At 38.8% G+C, this 13,387-nt stretch overlaps 1 protein-coding gene across 1 annotated transcript in view; it reads left to right on the top strand.

Annotated features, from left to right (window-relative positions):
- Positions 1 to 13,387, top strand: part of dgat1b (diacylglycerol O-acyltransferase 1b) — a 30,083-nt gene that overhangs the window by 11,378 nt on the left and 5,318 nt on the right. Inside the window, exons 3-14 of the mRNA XM_060921904.1 lie at positions 3,080 to 3,120; positions 4,153 to 4,238; positions 6,989 to 7,041; positions 7,305 to 7,410; positions 9,644 to 9,772; positions 12,002 to 12,067; positions 12,300 to 12,403; positions 12,488 to 12,526; positions 12,637 to 12,678; positions 12,765 to 12,809; positions 12,989 to 13,101; positions 13,289 to 13,354. Coding sequence (XP_060777887.1) covers positions 3,080 to 3,120; positions 4,153 to 4,238; positions 6,989 to 7,041; positions 7,305 to 7,410; positions 9,644 to 9,772; positions 12,002 to 12,067; positions 12,300 to 12,403; positions 12,488 to 12,526; positions 12,637 to 12,678; positions 12,765 to 12,809; positions 12,989 to 13,101; positions 13,289 to 13,354 — 890 coding nt within the window. The remainder of the gene's footprint in view (positions 1 to 3,079; positions 3,121 to 4,152; positions 4,239 to 6,988; positions 7,042 to 7,304; positions 7,411 to 9,643; positions 9,773 to 12,001; positions 12,068 to 12,299; positions 12,404 to 12,487; positions 12,527 to 12,636; positions 12,679 to 12,764; positions 12,810 to 12,988; positions 13,102 to 13,288; positions 13,355 to 13,387) is intronic.

Raw genomic sequence — 13,387 nt, forward strand, 5'->3', positions numbered from 1 at the left:
TGGGTATACCCAAAGGGGTGGCTAAGACATCTGTCAAAAGTTACGGAGTTGCATTCCTCAAGAAATATTACGGTAGACCAAGATTATAACATTGAAATGGCATGTTTATTATCACGTAACAAAATGTTGTAAACAGTATTATAGAAATAATTTCATTCATTCATTCATTCATTCATTCATTCATATTGTTTCGGTAGAAAACTATGCAATGCAAAATCGTTTAAACACCAGAAAACCAGAAAAGTGCTGGGCCTCAAGATTCTAGATAGAACGTTCGGACGCTTTTTTTTTTTTTTTTTAGACCCCGGCGAGTATTCGGAACCGGCCTTTATTTGTCACAACACACGCGTACACCCGGCCGTTAAAGGGAACTCGGCGGTTAATTGGAACTCGGCTATTATTTGGTATTTTACGGTAGGCAGCACGGTGGCCCAGCAGGCATGTGCATCCTGTATTTGTGTAGGTTTCTTCCAACTTCTCTGACCTGCCAAAACATGTTGGTAGGTGGACTGACTATGCTAAATTGCGCCTAGGTGTGATTTGCGTGAACGTGAGCATAGGAACGCATGCACCGTTACACGTTCTTGCAATTATCTAATCAGTTGACAGTGCAGAAAGTCATGCAGATCCAGGTCAAGAGCTTCAGTAATGATTCATATCAAATATCAGAATGGGGGGGGGAAAATAAAAACATGACTTCGGTAACTTTGACCATGACATGGTGGTTGGTGCCAGACAGGCTGGTTTGAGTATTTCACAAACTGCTGGCCTCTAGAGTTTACTCAGAATGGTGCAAGAAACAAAAAGGCATCCACTGAGCTGCAGTTCTGCAGGTAGAAATGCCTCGTTAAGGAGAGCGCTCTGAGGAGAATGGCTAACTCAATTAACAACTCTCCATCAGCGTGAGCAGAAAAACAAATCAGAAGGCACAAGAAGGCTGATGGGCTCCAACAGCAGAATCTACATCAGGTTCCACTCCGATCAGCCAAGAACAAGAATTGGAGACTACAGTGGGCTCGGGTTCACCAAAGCAGGACTGTTGAAGATTTAAAGAGTAAGCTGATGTTTGATGTGAACATTTATTCAAGCTCTTGACCTGTATTTTATGCATTGTGCTGCTGTCACATGATGGGTAGTCCAGCTATAACATGACCATGTTTATAAAACAAACAGTAAAGCCACCTATGACCAGGATGACACTACAGTAGCCACTGAGGCAATACTGTTTATTAGTGTAATGACCTGCTTGATGGCGTGTAAAGTGTTTTTCTTCTGTAGCATTCAGTACATTTACATGCATGCTAATATTCCACTATTAATCTGAATATGGCAATATTCATAATTTAATACTGGTCATGTAAACAGCATATTCCCTTTGGATGTTCTGAATTAAAATTTTTCCTAATAAGACGTGGGATATCCTGATATTCTATCCATGTTCACCGGATCTGAGCAATCACACACACTGATGGCCTAGTAGTAGTGTAGCCAATCAGCTCATTTACCATGAGTAGAGAAGAACAAAATGGCAGAACGTGTTGCTGAACCAACCAAGGACGAAATAAAAACTCAACCCCCCCCCCCCCCCCCCCACACACACAAACAAACAAACTAAGCGACAAAATATGGAATAAAAGTATTTGATGGCAAGAACTTTTTTTTTTTTTTCCCCCAAGAATTATTATAGCATTTTTCACAAATTGCTACTGTCATTTCACCGGTTTGTTTACTTTCCAAGCAGAAATGATTTTGTTGGATGTTTTGTATGAAGATTTTATTTATCGACTTTGCAAAAAATAAAATTGCTCCGTTTCTCAAAACCCAGTGACTGTAGATAGAATAAAACTATTATTACACTCGATCTCGTCACACATGGCTTATAGTCAGCTCAGTGCTATGCGCTTCGTCGGCTATCGGCTCATGTACGACTCAATTTCATGGAATAACTGTTAATTATTATGGTTTTCCGAGCATTCTTTGGACATGTATGCAGCACGTTCAGAATACACGTCTCAGCTGGGGTTTTTATGGCCGTTTGCGACACATGGCTTCCTGCCCGTTTAGTCAGCTCTGCGTTGCGCACACACACCAACATGGAAGCATTTTATGTCAATCGACGTATGCATGGCTGCATGTAAACTGGAATATTTGTCAAATATTCATTTGCATTAGTCATGTAAATGGTATAGTAGGAATATTTTTGTAGCAACTTTGGATGGGTAGAAAATGAGGAACTGGAGACAGACGCTACAATTCAAGGTGCATTTATCTTCTTTTTCACTTCACTTTTCAGTGATTAACACACACACACACCACACCACACACATTGGGGAACTCTCTCTCTCTCTCTCTCTCTCTCTCTCTCTCTCTCGGTACTGGCTATCTGAAAGACACACGTTAATAGACAGACAGTAATTAGACACAAGTGTAACTCATCACATGTTACCTGCTGGTTCAACCTGACTCCTTGCCGTTCACAGCTGACGTTCAACCACACCCTTGCTGCCACAATTGTCTTTTTCGGAATGAGGACAAAAACTGGAATATTTTGTGGATGTAAACATGATTTTATAATCCATTTGAAAGAATCTCATTGGCAATTCTGGGGCATCATTCCCTGGATACATTTAGATAGCTCAGAAAGGAGTGATCTTCCTGAAGTATGTGGCATGAACTCACTTGGCACTTGATGAATCATTTGTTCTACGTTGTGTTTGGGGACACAATTAATGCCAAGTGACACCTAAGAATAGATTTCCTGAAACGGCTCCTCTTCATGAACCCAAGCTGAGATTAGCTTGTTCCTTATCAGTACCAAACGGAGATGGATACGTTTGAGATGTTTCGTTCTGCCTTTCGGGTTTTACAAGGTTACTATAGAGACATGGTTGACTTTTTTTTTTTATATATAGTGTTCAGGCTTTTTCACTGTTCCATAGAACACTTTTAATAAAGCAGATATATAGTTTGATTTTAAAATGAGCGACTGGTGACAGTCTGTTTTTATTTCTTGTTTACAGTGCTGTGAAATGCTATTAATATTCGTGTTGTATCAATTATTTTTTTTCTTGTCTTACAGACCTTGAGCAATGCACGTCTATTCTTGGAAAACCTTCTCAGGTTTGAAAACATTACACACTTGCCCAATTTTCATGATGCTCAGTTTGCTTTCTTCATTAAAAATTCTCTTTGGCATCAGGTTTGGCTGGCGTGAGAGGCCAGTGTGAAATAAAGAACACTTGTTGTAGGTACCATATGTCTAAGACCCCACCTAACTATTAACTATGATGATAGGAGTAGTAGAGATGTTTAGGTTGCTGGGTGCATGCACACGACCAGCTCTGACTCAGTTGGACTCCCGAGCCCCATGCTGAGGGCACCATATGCTACGATCATGTTGTACTCCACTGTAGGCAAGCAGTTACGTTCCAGCTGCCAGCTCTAGTCACAGCCATGCAAACACTTTTTCACATGCAAAACAAACCTTTGAGACACGGTTAGAGCAGATGTGCAGGTGAGACAAGGAGGGACGTTTATTGGTTTACAGCAAAAGACAGAGGTAGAGATTGTTTGATAAGGATAATTCCATAAATGTAGTTAGTATAAATACGCAGGTGATTATAGAAACTCGCGCGCTGATTATCAAGAAATAGTCCGGATTTCTCGACCAATCACCTCGGGTGACTCAGCAAAATGGCGGCCAATCGCTTCATCACCATATGTGAGGAAGAATTACAAATGATGAAAGAAAATGCTGTTCCTAAAAGCGCTAAAGATGCTATGAAGTTTAGTCTAAAACTATTCAAAGGTAAGGTGGAATTGTGATTTTATTTTTATCCATTTCAAAAAATATTTTATGTGACTTGGCATAGATAAGTCATACAAGTCTGCACCGTGACTTTTTATTACATTTGCATGCTGCTTTTGAAGTTTGAATTTTTTTTTTTTTAAATAATCACCTGTGTATTTGTACTAAAACTATTATCAGGCTCAGTGAATATTTGTGAATAATAACCTTGATGATTAATAATCATCTCAGTTATTGTTCACTGATATTCACTTTGCCTTCGGTGAATAACTTGAATAAGAACCGCTAAGTAAATACAAAAGTCACTTTGTCACCTTTTGTAATTTCTTTTATACTGTTTTAAGGTATGGTGTGCTCGTGGACCCCATTCAGGTGGTGTCGTTGTTCTTGAAGGACCCGTATAGCTGGCCTGCTGCATGCCTGGTCATCGGTATGCTTATCTTGCGCTTCTGTAAAGCATTCTCTTAGTTTGTTTAGTAGTTAATTATTAAATAGGAACTGTTATCACATTTTCTTGTATGCTTAAAGTTGAAGGAAGCATTTAGATAAATACGCACATCTTTCAGTCTTAAGTGTTAGGGTAAAATTTATTTATTATTTATATGAGCCGTAATTTCTGCAAACAGCAGTCCGACAACTTGTCAGTCTTGCGTGAGCTGCTTTTTTAAAAATACATACTCACCAAAAAAAATATCTACGAGGGAGAGATTGTACATGGGCTTCAAAGAGAGAAAAACTTCCTCCCTTTTGTATTCGAGTCTTTATTCAAGCACAAGCCAAGAGCATCATGATGCTCCATCTGTACTTTTGGAACTGTGTAGGATTTTTTTTTTCTTTTCTTTCCAAAATAAATTATTCCGTTTCAAAAGAAGTAATTCTGTTACTGGATGAAAGGGGGTGTGTGTGGTGTGGGTTTTTTTTTTTTTTCCCCTCTCCTTCCTGCTTCTGCTTATCTTTGCTCTGGTAAGTCTCTGCTAAGCACACTTTCAGCTCCATCGTGTGTGTGTGTGTGTGTGTGTGTGAATATCACACCTGTCACTGGGTTAATTTCGAGGGCAAAAGGTTGACCCTGTTTTGATTGGTGACATACTAAAAAGCTCCTTTGCCGCTGAGTGCTGCTGTATGTCAGATGCATATTAAATCACTTTGTGCATATATAATTAATTAACGGGTGTCTGCTGCTTAATTTTTCCTTTTTTTTTTTTAAAGTACTGTAAATGTTACGTTTAGCATTTTTGTGAGGAGATTCTTAGGTTGTTAGAATATAAATCTCTCTGTGCTTATCTGTGCATGGATATGGATCAACTCGGGCAGTTGCAGAAATGGCAAGGAGGACGTTTATTTAGAGCAATGCAAGATTAGATTGTTAATTGGGGTGGGGAAGCAAAAATTTATTTGTGCTTAAATAAGGATGAAGTTTCTGATTTGGGGCATAAAATAGCTGGCACCACTTCTGAATAAATGTGATTTTGTATTTGTGACTTATCAGTAAATCTCTTCATATTGTATTAATCCATTAAATGTCCATCTTATTATTCAGATATTAATGTTAAACTTGTAGAAATGTGTAGTTACAAGAAGATGGAAGGTAAATATGGGAGTTTGTGGGACTATAAGAAAAATGTAATACCAGTCCATACTTGTCAATTCCCAGAGAATGAAAAGCGGTAGATCAGATTGCATGGCATAATTGCGCCCTGCTAGGAGGGGCGGGGGCATGCACTCCCAAACCCCAGAATTAAAAAATTTCTCTTTAAGGGTGTAAAATGGTGCATTCTCCTGCATTATTTGAAGAAACTTGATTGGGAAATCAGACCGACATACTTCACGAAAAGCATGCTTCTCACCTTGCCTCGATGCTTAGATGCTGGATGATCTGATGACCAGCCCTGTGTCCGAAATCGCTCCCTACTCACTATATACGGCACTGTATAGTGGGGATGCCATTTTGTAGTGCTGTCTGAAACCTTAGTGAGGATTATTTACACCCTATATAGTGCACTCAAAGTATCCCACAATGCATCACGAAAAGTAGTGTACAACCTATGGTCACTAACCAAGGCAATATATCCCATCATGCATTGCAGTCGCGCTTAAAGAAATCAAATTAAAAGTCTCAAATTTGATTTAATAAAAGGCAGCGGAAAAGAATAAAGTATTCAGCCTTGATTTAAAAAAAAAAAAACAACTGAAAGATGCAGGTACTTTGTATTGATTGATTAATGTGGGAAATCCACTCAGTATAATATGTATTTATCACAAAAGCACATGCATGTATTTATTATATTGAAAACCCACCAGCTGACTGATCTAGCACGTTTTAATTGTGCGACAGTAATGACGTAAATACCAGCGCGATGGACTAGTGTCCGAAAGGGGTTTTTTCATTTTACCAATGAGCTCATTATATAGTCCTCTATATAGTAATTCCCTATATAGTGAGTAGGAAGTGGTGAATGAGTGAGTGATTTCAGACACAGGGCAAGTCACCTTGAACTTGTCCTTGCGAGGGGTTGGGGTTTTTTTTTTTTTTCTTTTTTTTTTAAACTTTTAAATACAAACACTGGCACGATTTATGTGACCTCATGGCTGATTGGCAAGAACCATTAGAATGGTGCGATAGAGCGATACAGTTTAGATTCACCATTATTATTGCGCCTTTCCATTACATAACGTTACATGGCATTTAGCAAAACACTCTTGTCTAAAGAGGCGTGCAATGAGTGCGAAAGTCAGATACACGAAGTGCTGAACTTCTAGACAAAGTTCTAGTGCCAACTGAACAAGTGACAGAATAATACTTTGTGTAATATTCTGTTGAACGATCAATACTCAAACAGCCAAGGAAACAAAGCAACCATATGAAGTAAAACTAAATGGAGAACACCGTTCCATTGGCTCTTGGCTTCACTTAATATGACTATTTGACATTGTGTCCCCTGTGCTGAAAATGGCTGAAGCGAGGTTGGAAGAGAAAATCCAAGTGTTCGCTGATTATGTTGTAATGCAGTAGTTTTTAGAACTAAAAGCAGTAGGCAGTATTCACCTGTCAAAAGCAGTAGACTACTGCAAGAACTGGTAGAATTGGCAAGTATGCAAGTCTTTATCATTTTTAAAAACTATACTGTTTTTTTGTTTTTTGCGAGGCCAGTGGTTCATAATGTATCTGTCTTCTTCCAGTTTCGAATGTGTTCATACTTGTGGCGCTGTACACAGAGAGGAAATTAGCCACTGTAAGTTTGCCAGCTTCAAACCCAAACCATTACAGAAGTAAAGCTGTATAGCGCTCATGCAGGACATGGTCTCAATCTCTTATCTTGACTTTTTAATGTGTGTGATATATATGTATGTATTTATTTTTTAATAATATAAATAAGAAAAGCAAATATATAAAATGTATTTATTTTTTTAATAATATAAATAAGAGAAGCAAATCTGAGGGCTCTCTCTCTCTTCCCCCCCCCCCCCCCCCCCCCCCCCCCCCCCCCAAATCCAGGAAACCTTCAGTGAGCAGCTTGGTCTCCTTATTCATATTGTCAATATGTCCGTAATCTTGTGCTTTCCGATGGTCACTGTGCTCAAGCTGCCCTCTATAACACCAGGTGAGGAATGCGCAATGACTGCTTTCTCCTGGGTATCCTCAGAGTGTCATGTACTTATTGTATACGTGGGTATGTAACGATTCACCCAGTTCACGATTCACAATACTGGGTTCACGATTCAATTTTCCCATGATATTTTGAAGAAAAATTGAAATGAAAATTTTCATCAAAAAAAGTTTTCCTATTCTTTATCAACATATTCAATTTTTCATTTTCTTAACAGTAATTATTTACCCACATGTATAAAGATTAGAGTAAAATATAATGGCCTATTAACTAAAATACTCCTTTTATTGAAAATGAAAGTTAATAACCTAGGCATTTTTTTCAAGGAGAACTGAAGGCAAATTTTTTTTAATCAAAATTCTATTTCTCATTTTATTAAACATAGGAATGCATTGTTGATAGCTATTTTGTCACTGCTATAGCAAGTTGAGTGTTTGAAATATGCTCTGTAATATATCAGTCCATATGTCAAAGCAATGGCCGTAAACGAGATTCGTCAAGACCTGTGCGAGACATCGTAGGACGGAAGTAAAACGTACAGCGGAAATCAAAGTGACCGACATCTGCCAACGTTGTCAAAAGACGCACGCGCCCTCTTTCGAATGCTGATGTAATCAAGCTGGAAGTTTTGTCTGTTTTGATAGCAATCAGGAAAGTTTGAAAAAAGTAGGCAGTAATCGTCATTTAAACTCGTTTTTGTGCAATATTTCGTTTGGAAAACAGTTTTCAAAATGGCGGCACTGACACCTGGCTGACACTTCATGTTTCGAAGTCTCGCACAAGTCTCATGAAGATCGCGCGGATAAGCGACGCCTGCCGTGGACCAAACAAACTAAATTCAACATGGCTAAAAACCGAACAGGCCGATAAGTATAATATTTAATTGCAATTAGTTGCCAATATGAGTCACGATATAGGGTTACTAAAACCGAAAACATAATTGAATAACATGTTAAGAAATAAAGCAAGTTTAAAAATGACTTCTGTTCCCCTTTAAACATTTATGAACATTTCTACTACCTCCATTTTTCGACTCTCTTCTTTGTTCAGCAGTCTGAAAAAGTTCCGATTTCTTGTTAAATCTATTTGTACAGTCAATTGCACAATAGCTCTTTTAGATCTGCCTTTTTTTTTTTTTTTGTGGGGTTTTTTTTCGTGCCATTAGAGCTATGTTACTTCCGTCTAGGGTGAAGCCGTGTGTTCCCACTATTGTATGTCATTGTTCTCTCTGCTGTCTAAACAATGCAGTTGCAGCTAGGAAAAACTAAGATTACACATCCTGATGCTTGTGATTTTTATTATTTTATTTTTTTTATTTCACCGATTCAAATCTCTTGAATTTGTATCACAATTTATCTTCACAGGATACATCACTACATGTATGATGTGAGTTTGCCGGCATTAATATAATCGAACCACTGCTAATTAATCACTGTATTAATACTTAAAATATCATCCACAGACTGATAAGCTCATGTACATCATAGCCTAATATTGCCTTATGTTACCTTTTATAGTGCTCTCATAAAGCTATTAAGACTTCTCGCAGCTTGTCCAGTATCTATTGGGAAACATATCGCCTTATTTCCTCTGGTGTAAACCCTTTTTTCTGGCACGTTCTTTCTATCTCATCTGTTAGCACAATGGGAGGTACCAAAGGCGCTCCATCTGTTGGGTTTGTGCCACACTCCACCCTCATGTATGAGACAGTAAGGTCAGTGGTGAGGCCACTGAGGCTGCTACTGGCGTTAGAGCCGAGCCCAAGAGTCCCTGCATGGGCCATTTCCACCCGGCATATGGCTGCTATTGATAAAGCTGTGGTGGCCTACACATGCGTTTTCAGTGCCAAGACTATGTCATCAGGTTGCTTATAGGCTTGTGCTGTGACAGTTTGGGGCTGTTGTGTTTTTTTTTTTGTTTTTTTTTTGTTTTTTTTTTTAATAAACTGAGTTGTGTGCTGTCTGTATGAACTACAGTTTGAATTGAGGAACAATCATCCTAGTGGCACTATTAAAATTGTCGTGTGATTTGCATTTGGGGACCTTGGTAACGCATTCCTTTTCGCTGTATGTGGGGTTTTTTTTGTTGTTGTTTTTTTTTTTAATTGTGTGTGTGTGTGTGTGTATATATATGTGTGTGTGTGTGTGTGTGTGTGTATATGTGTGCACATATAAGATTCAGATTTTTCTCTTTCCTCATTCGCTCTTGTATTCTTGGCTTTGTTTAGTTGGCGGTGGCTTTGCATTGGCTGTCTACACTATCCTGTTTCTGAAGCTGTACTCATATAAGGACGTGAACAGGTGGTGCAGGGAAAGGATTCGGGCGAAGGCTCGCAGCCTGTCCAGATCACTGTCATGTGAGTACACTCGCTATCCTCTAGGCAAGGAGAATCAACCTGCGATTCTTCCATACTGATCATGCCTGCTGAATATTCTACTATATTCAAATCAGTTCGTTTAAATTGTTTTGTGCCAAATTCATATAACTCACTGTACGTATCAAGATGGCACACAGCAGAAATGAGGTTTTGAAACAAAATGTTGTACGAGGCCATGACGGTTTTAGTTATGGAACTCCTCCAGTACAGTGGCCTGTATTAGTGCTGTGTCATTCTTGATGAAATTGGATTTTTTTTTTTTTTTTTTAATATATAAAATTTATTTATTTTTTAAATTTAAGTCTTAGAATTAAGATCACGATTCTCCCTCTAACAACTTTGACCATTATGCATATTTATTAAATTCTTATCTTACTGTAGCAGAGTGTGGTACCTGCATTTTGAATTACTGATTTAGTGGGATGTCTGTATTGCAATTAAGAACTAAGAGCAGTGTGTCCTCCCAAATCTAAAAGAAAACCTTGATAAATAACGAGTCGTCGTTTCAGTTCTTTTGCCGATAGCAACTCCGGCAATGAAAATCACTCTTTATAAATGTTCTCTGATAAACGGGTTTGAGCAAGATAGCATGTGTGTAGCCATGATTCACTCACCCCATTCATTTTTTTTTTTTTTTTATTAATTATTGTCCCTCTTCAGAGCGGGGGTATACTGGTTTACCTCTGTCCGTCCATATTTCCATCCGTCCGAAACACCCTTTTTCTCAGCAACTGCAAATCATAGCTACTTGGTACCATACTTCAGCTTGGGGTTCTATACCATGTATACTGTTTTCAGGTCTGTCGCACATCGACTTCCTGTTTACTGACTGAATGTGTTTTACGAAATATATATATTAGGGTGGAGTTACAAAATTTTCATAACACTTTTCTCAGCAACTACAAATCACAGCTGCTTGATATTTTGGTACTGAGCTTCAGCTTGGGGTTCTATACCATGTATACCATTTTCAGGTCTGTCGCACATTGGCTTCCTGTTTACCAACTGGATGTATTTATGAAACGCGTAGGGTGGATTTTGACGCTATTCCAAAATGACGGTTTACCAGGATGCTATTTGAAATCCCTGGGGAGAGACACTGCTCTTTACTTGTTTCAGGGTTAATTATTTGTTGAAGTCAACATCATTCATAATAAGCGTCCTATTCCTTCGATTGCTTGCATTCTGATATAAGTGAGAGCGGGGGGATACGCAAGTGAGCAGTAGCTCAGTTGAATTTGTTTCATATATTCAATTGTGTGGGGTGTGTGTGTGTGTGTGTGTGTGTGTGTGTGTGTGTGTGTGTGTGTGTGTGAGAGAGAGAGGGTTTTTTTTTTGGTAAATGAGTACATAATGTCAAACAATTGTTAGGACACTTTGTTCCTTCTCACTACTATATTTGCGTCATTTTAAAGTTTACTCACAGATTTCTGGCATTGTTTATCCACCTTTTCTCTTCTGACTTGCTGTGCTTCAGGTGAATGCATGAGGTCATGTGATGCAACGTTTATGGATACTTGTCACTGCAAAAAAATAAAAAAGAGGTGGCACTCTGTTTTATGCATTAGTTGCTTGAGTACAAATGGCAAAACAACTCTTCTTAAATTGAAGTGCATTGAGAAATGCATTTCCAATGCAGGGGGTTTTTTTGTTTGGTTTTTTTTTTGGGTGCGGCACTAATCCGTGTGCATTTAATGACCGGTATGTGCGACTTGTCATATTGCATGCCCACATCTTATCGTGCATTGAATGAGTTGTCTGTCCGGCTTTTGTCAGAAGACAAAAGCTGTGACCCAGATTTTTCAGGATTTGTCTTCTGGTCTTGTAAGGAAATGGCCAATATTTTGAAGGAAATTTCAAAATCCTATTCAATAACCTCCATGAAACATGGTCTCCATAACCCTGTGGGTTTTAAGGAGTACAGGTTGACACATGGGCATATAGATTTCACAACTAACTAACTCCTAATCATATAAAGTTGCACTGATTCTTTGTTTGTTTCCTTTACTCATCTCCTACACCACCTCCAGTATCCTAATTCACCTGCAGCAGAGTCAGAACAGGAGTATCAGGTACTAGCGATGGTGATATTGATAGCAGTAGCCTACTACCAGTGAGCCAGTGCTGCCCACATTACTTGATGCTGGTTATGGTGTAAATGAACTCGTATCTATCCACTCATCCCTTGACTGTATTTGCATGCAATAGGTCCATCGCCACCATCTACCAGCGGAGAAGTGTATGTGTCCTACCCTGGAAACCTCTCTCTGAAAGGCGAGTGAGCCAGCTTTGGTTGGTTTTTCGTTCTCCTCCATTGAGACGAGACAAATCCACTGTGGAGTTGAACTCCAAAGGATGCAGTCTCCCACCTTTTTCATGTTTGATTTAACTGTATATACAGAATAACTTGCAGCAGATAGTGAATTATATGCTTAGAGATGAATAAGAAAATGGGGTTAATGGCTCTATACTGATTCAATTGTCCCACTTTTTCTTCATCATCCAGATTTGTATTATTTTGTTTTTGCTCCCACGTTGTGCTATGAGCTGAACTTTCCTCGCTCTAAATCTGTACGTATGGGATTCCTGCTCAGGAGGTTGTTCGAGATGGTAGGTATTATTTGTGTGTGTTTTTCCTGTAAAATTTACCAGAATATATTACTTGTATTGCCAGTGTAACCATCTGTCTTACAGTTGCTGCTCACTCAGCTGTTAGTTGGCTTAGCACAGCAGGTATGCCATATTATTTTGCTATCATTAGGGTAAACATTTTTGATCATAATTTCTCCTGGGATTTCATTCCCCCCCCCCCCCCCCCCCCCATATTCTTTCCTGTTCTTCAGTGGATGGTACCAGTCATACGAAGTTCAATGAAGCCATTGCAGGTATGCTGTTCTGTTGATCCACTCATCCCTGTTCTCTGTTCAGTAACTCCATATAGAGGCTAATTAACCTGCCTTTTCCTGCACAGGAAATGGACTTCTCCAGAATGATTGAGCGCCTGCTCAGGCTGGCTGTAAGTAGTAGGAGGAGCTGTTTAAAGCTATCCTCTTTGTCGCTGTTTCTCCCCAGCTAAAATTTTACAAGTCCAAGCTAAATGTTAACGTGGCTCAACAAACGCTGAAGGAAAAAGAAAATCACAGATCAGTACAAAACCATTTGATTTGTGTATTTTTTTTTTTCTTTAAATATCAGGTCCCCAACCACTTTCTCTGGTTGATATTCTTTTACTGGTTTTTCCACTCATCCATGAACTTTGTGGCTGAGCTTTTGAGATTTGGAGATCGAGAATTTTACAGAGACTGGTGGTATGTGGATTTATTAGTTAATACAGAAGTTCTACAATTTATTGGCTCCTTTTCTGTCGTGTTCCTGTTTTTAATGGATTTGTGATGACTTGTTTGCTTTCCTTTCCAAGTTAATATGTTTACATAGTCACTGTACAGTATAGATCTACACTTTGACATTTCTTAATGTTGCTCATTTTCTTTTAAGGAATGCAGAAACTGTAACTTATTTCTGGCAAAACTGGAACATCCCGGTCCATAAGTGGTGCCTTCGGTAAGTTTTTCAAAGAAGTATAGACAGCTGAAG

Source organism: Neoarius graeffei, chromosome 5, assembly GCF_027579695.1.
Source record: "Neoarius graeffei isolate fNeoGra1 chromosome 5, fNeoGra1.pri, whole genome shotgun sequence".
Classification (NCBI taxonomy): domain Eukaryota; kingdom Metazoa; phylum Chordata; class Actinopteri; order Siluriformes; family Ariidae; genus Neoarius; species Neoarius graeffei.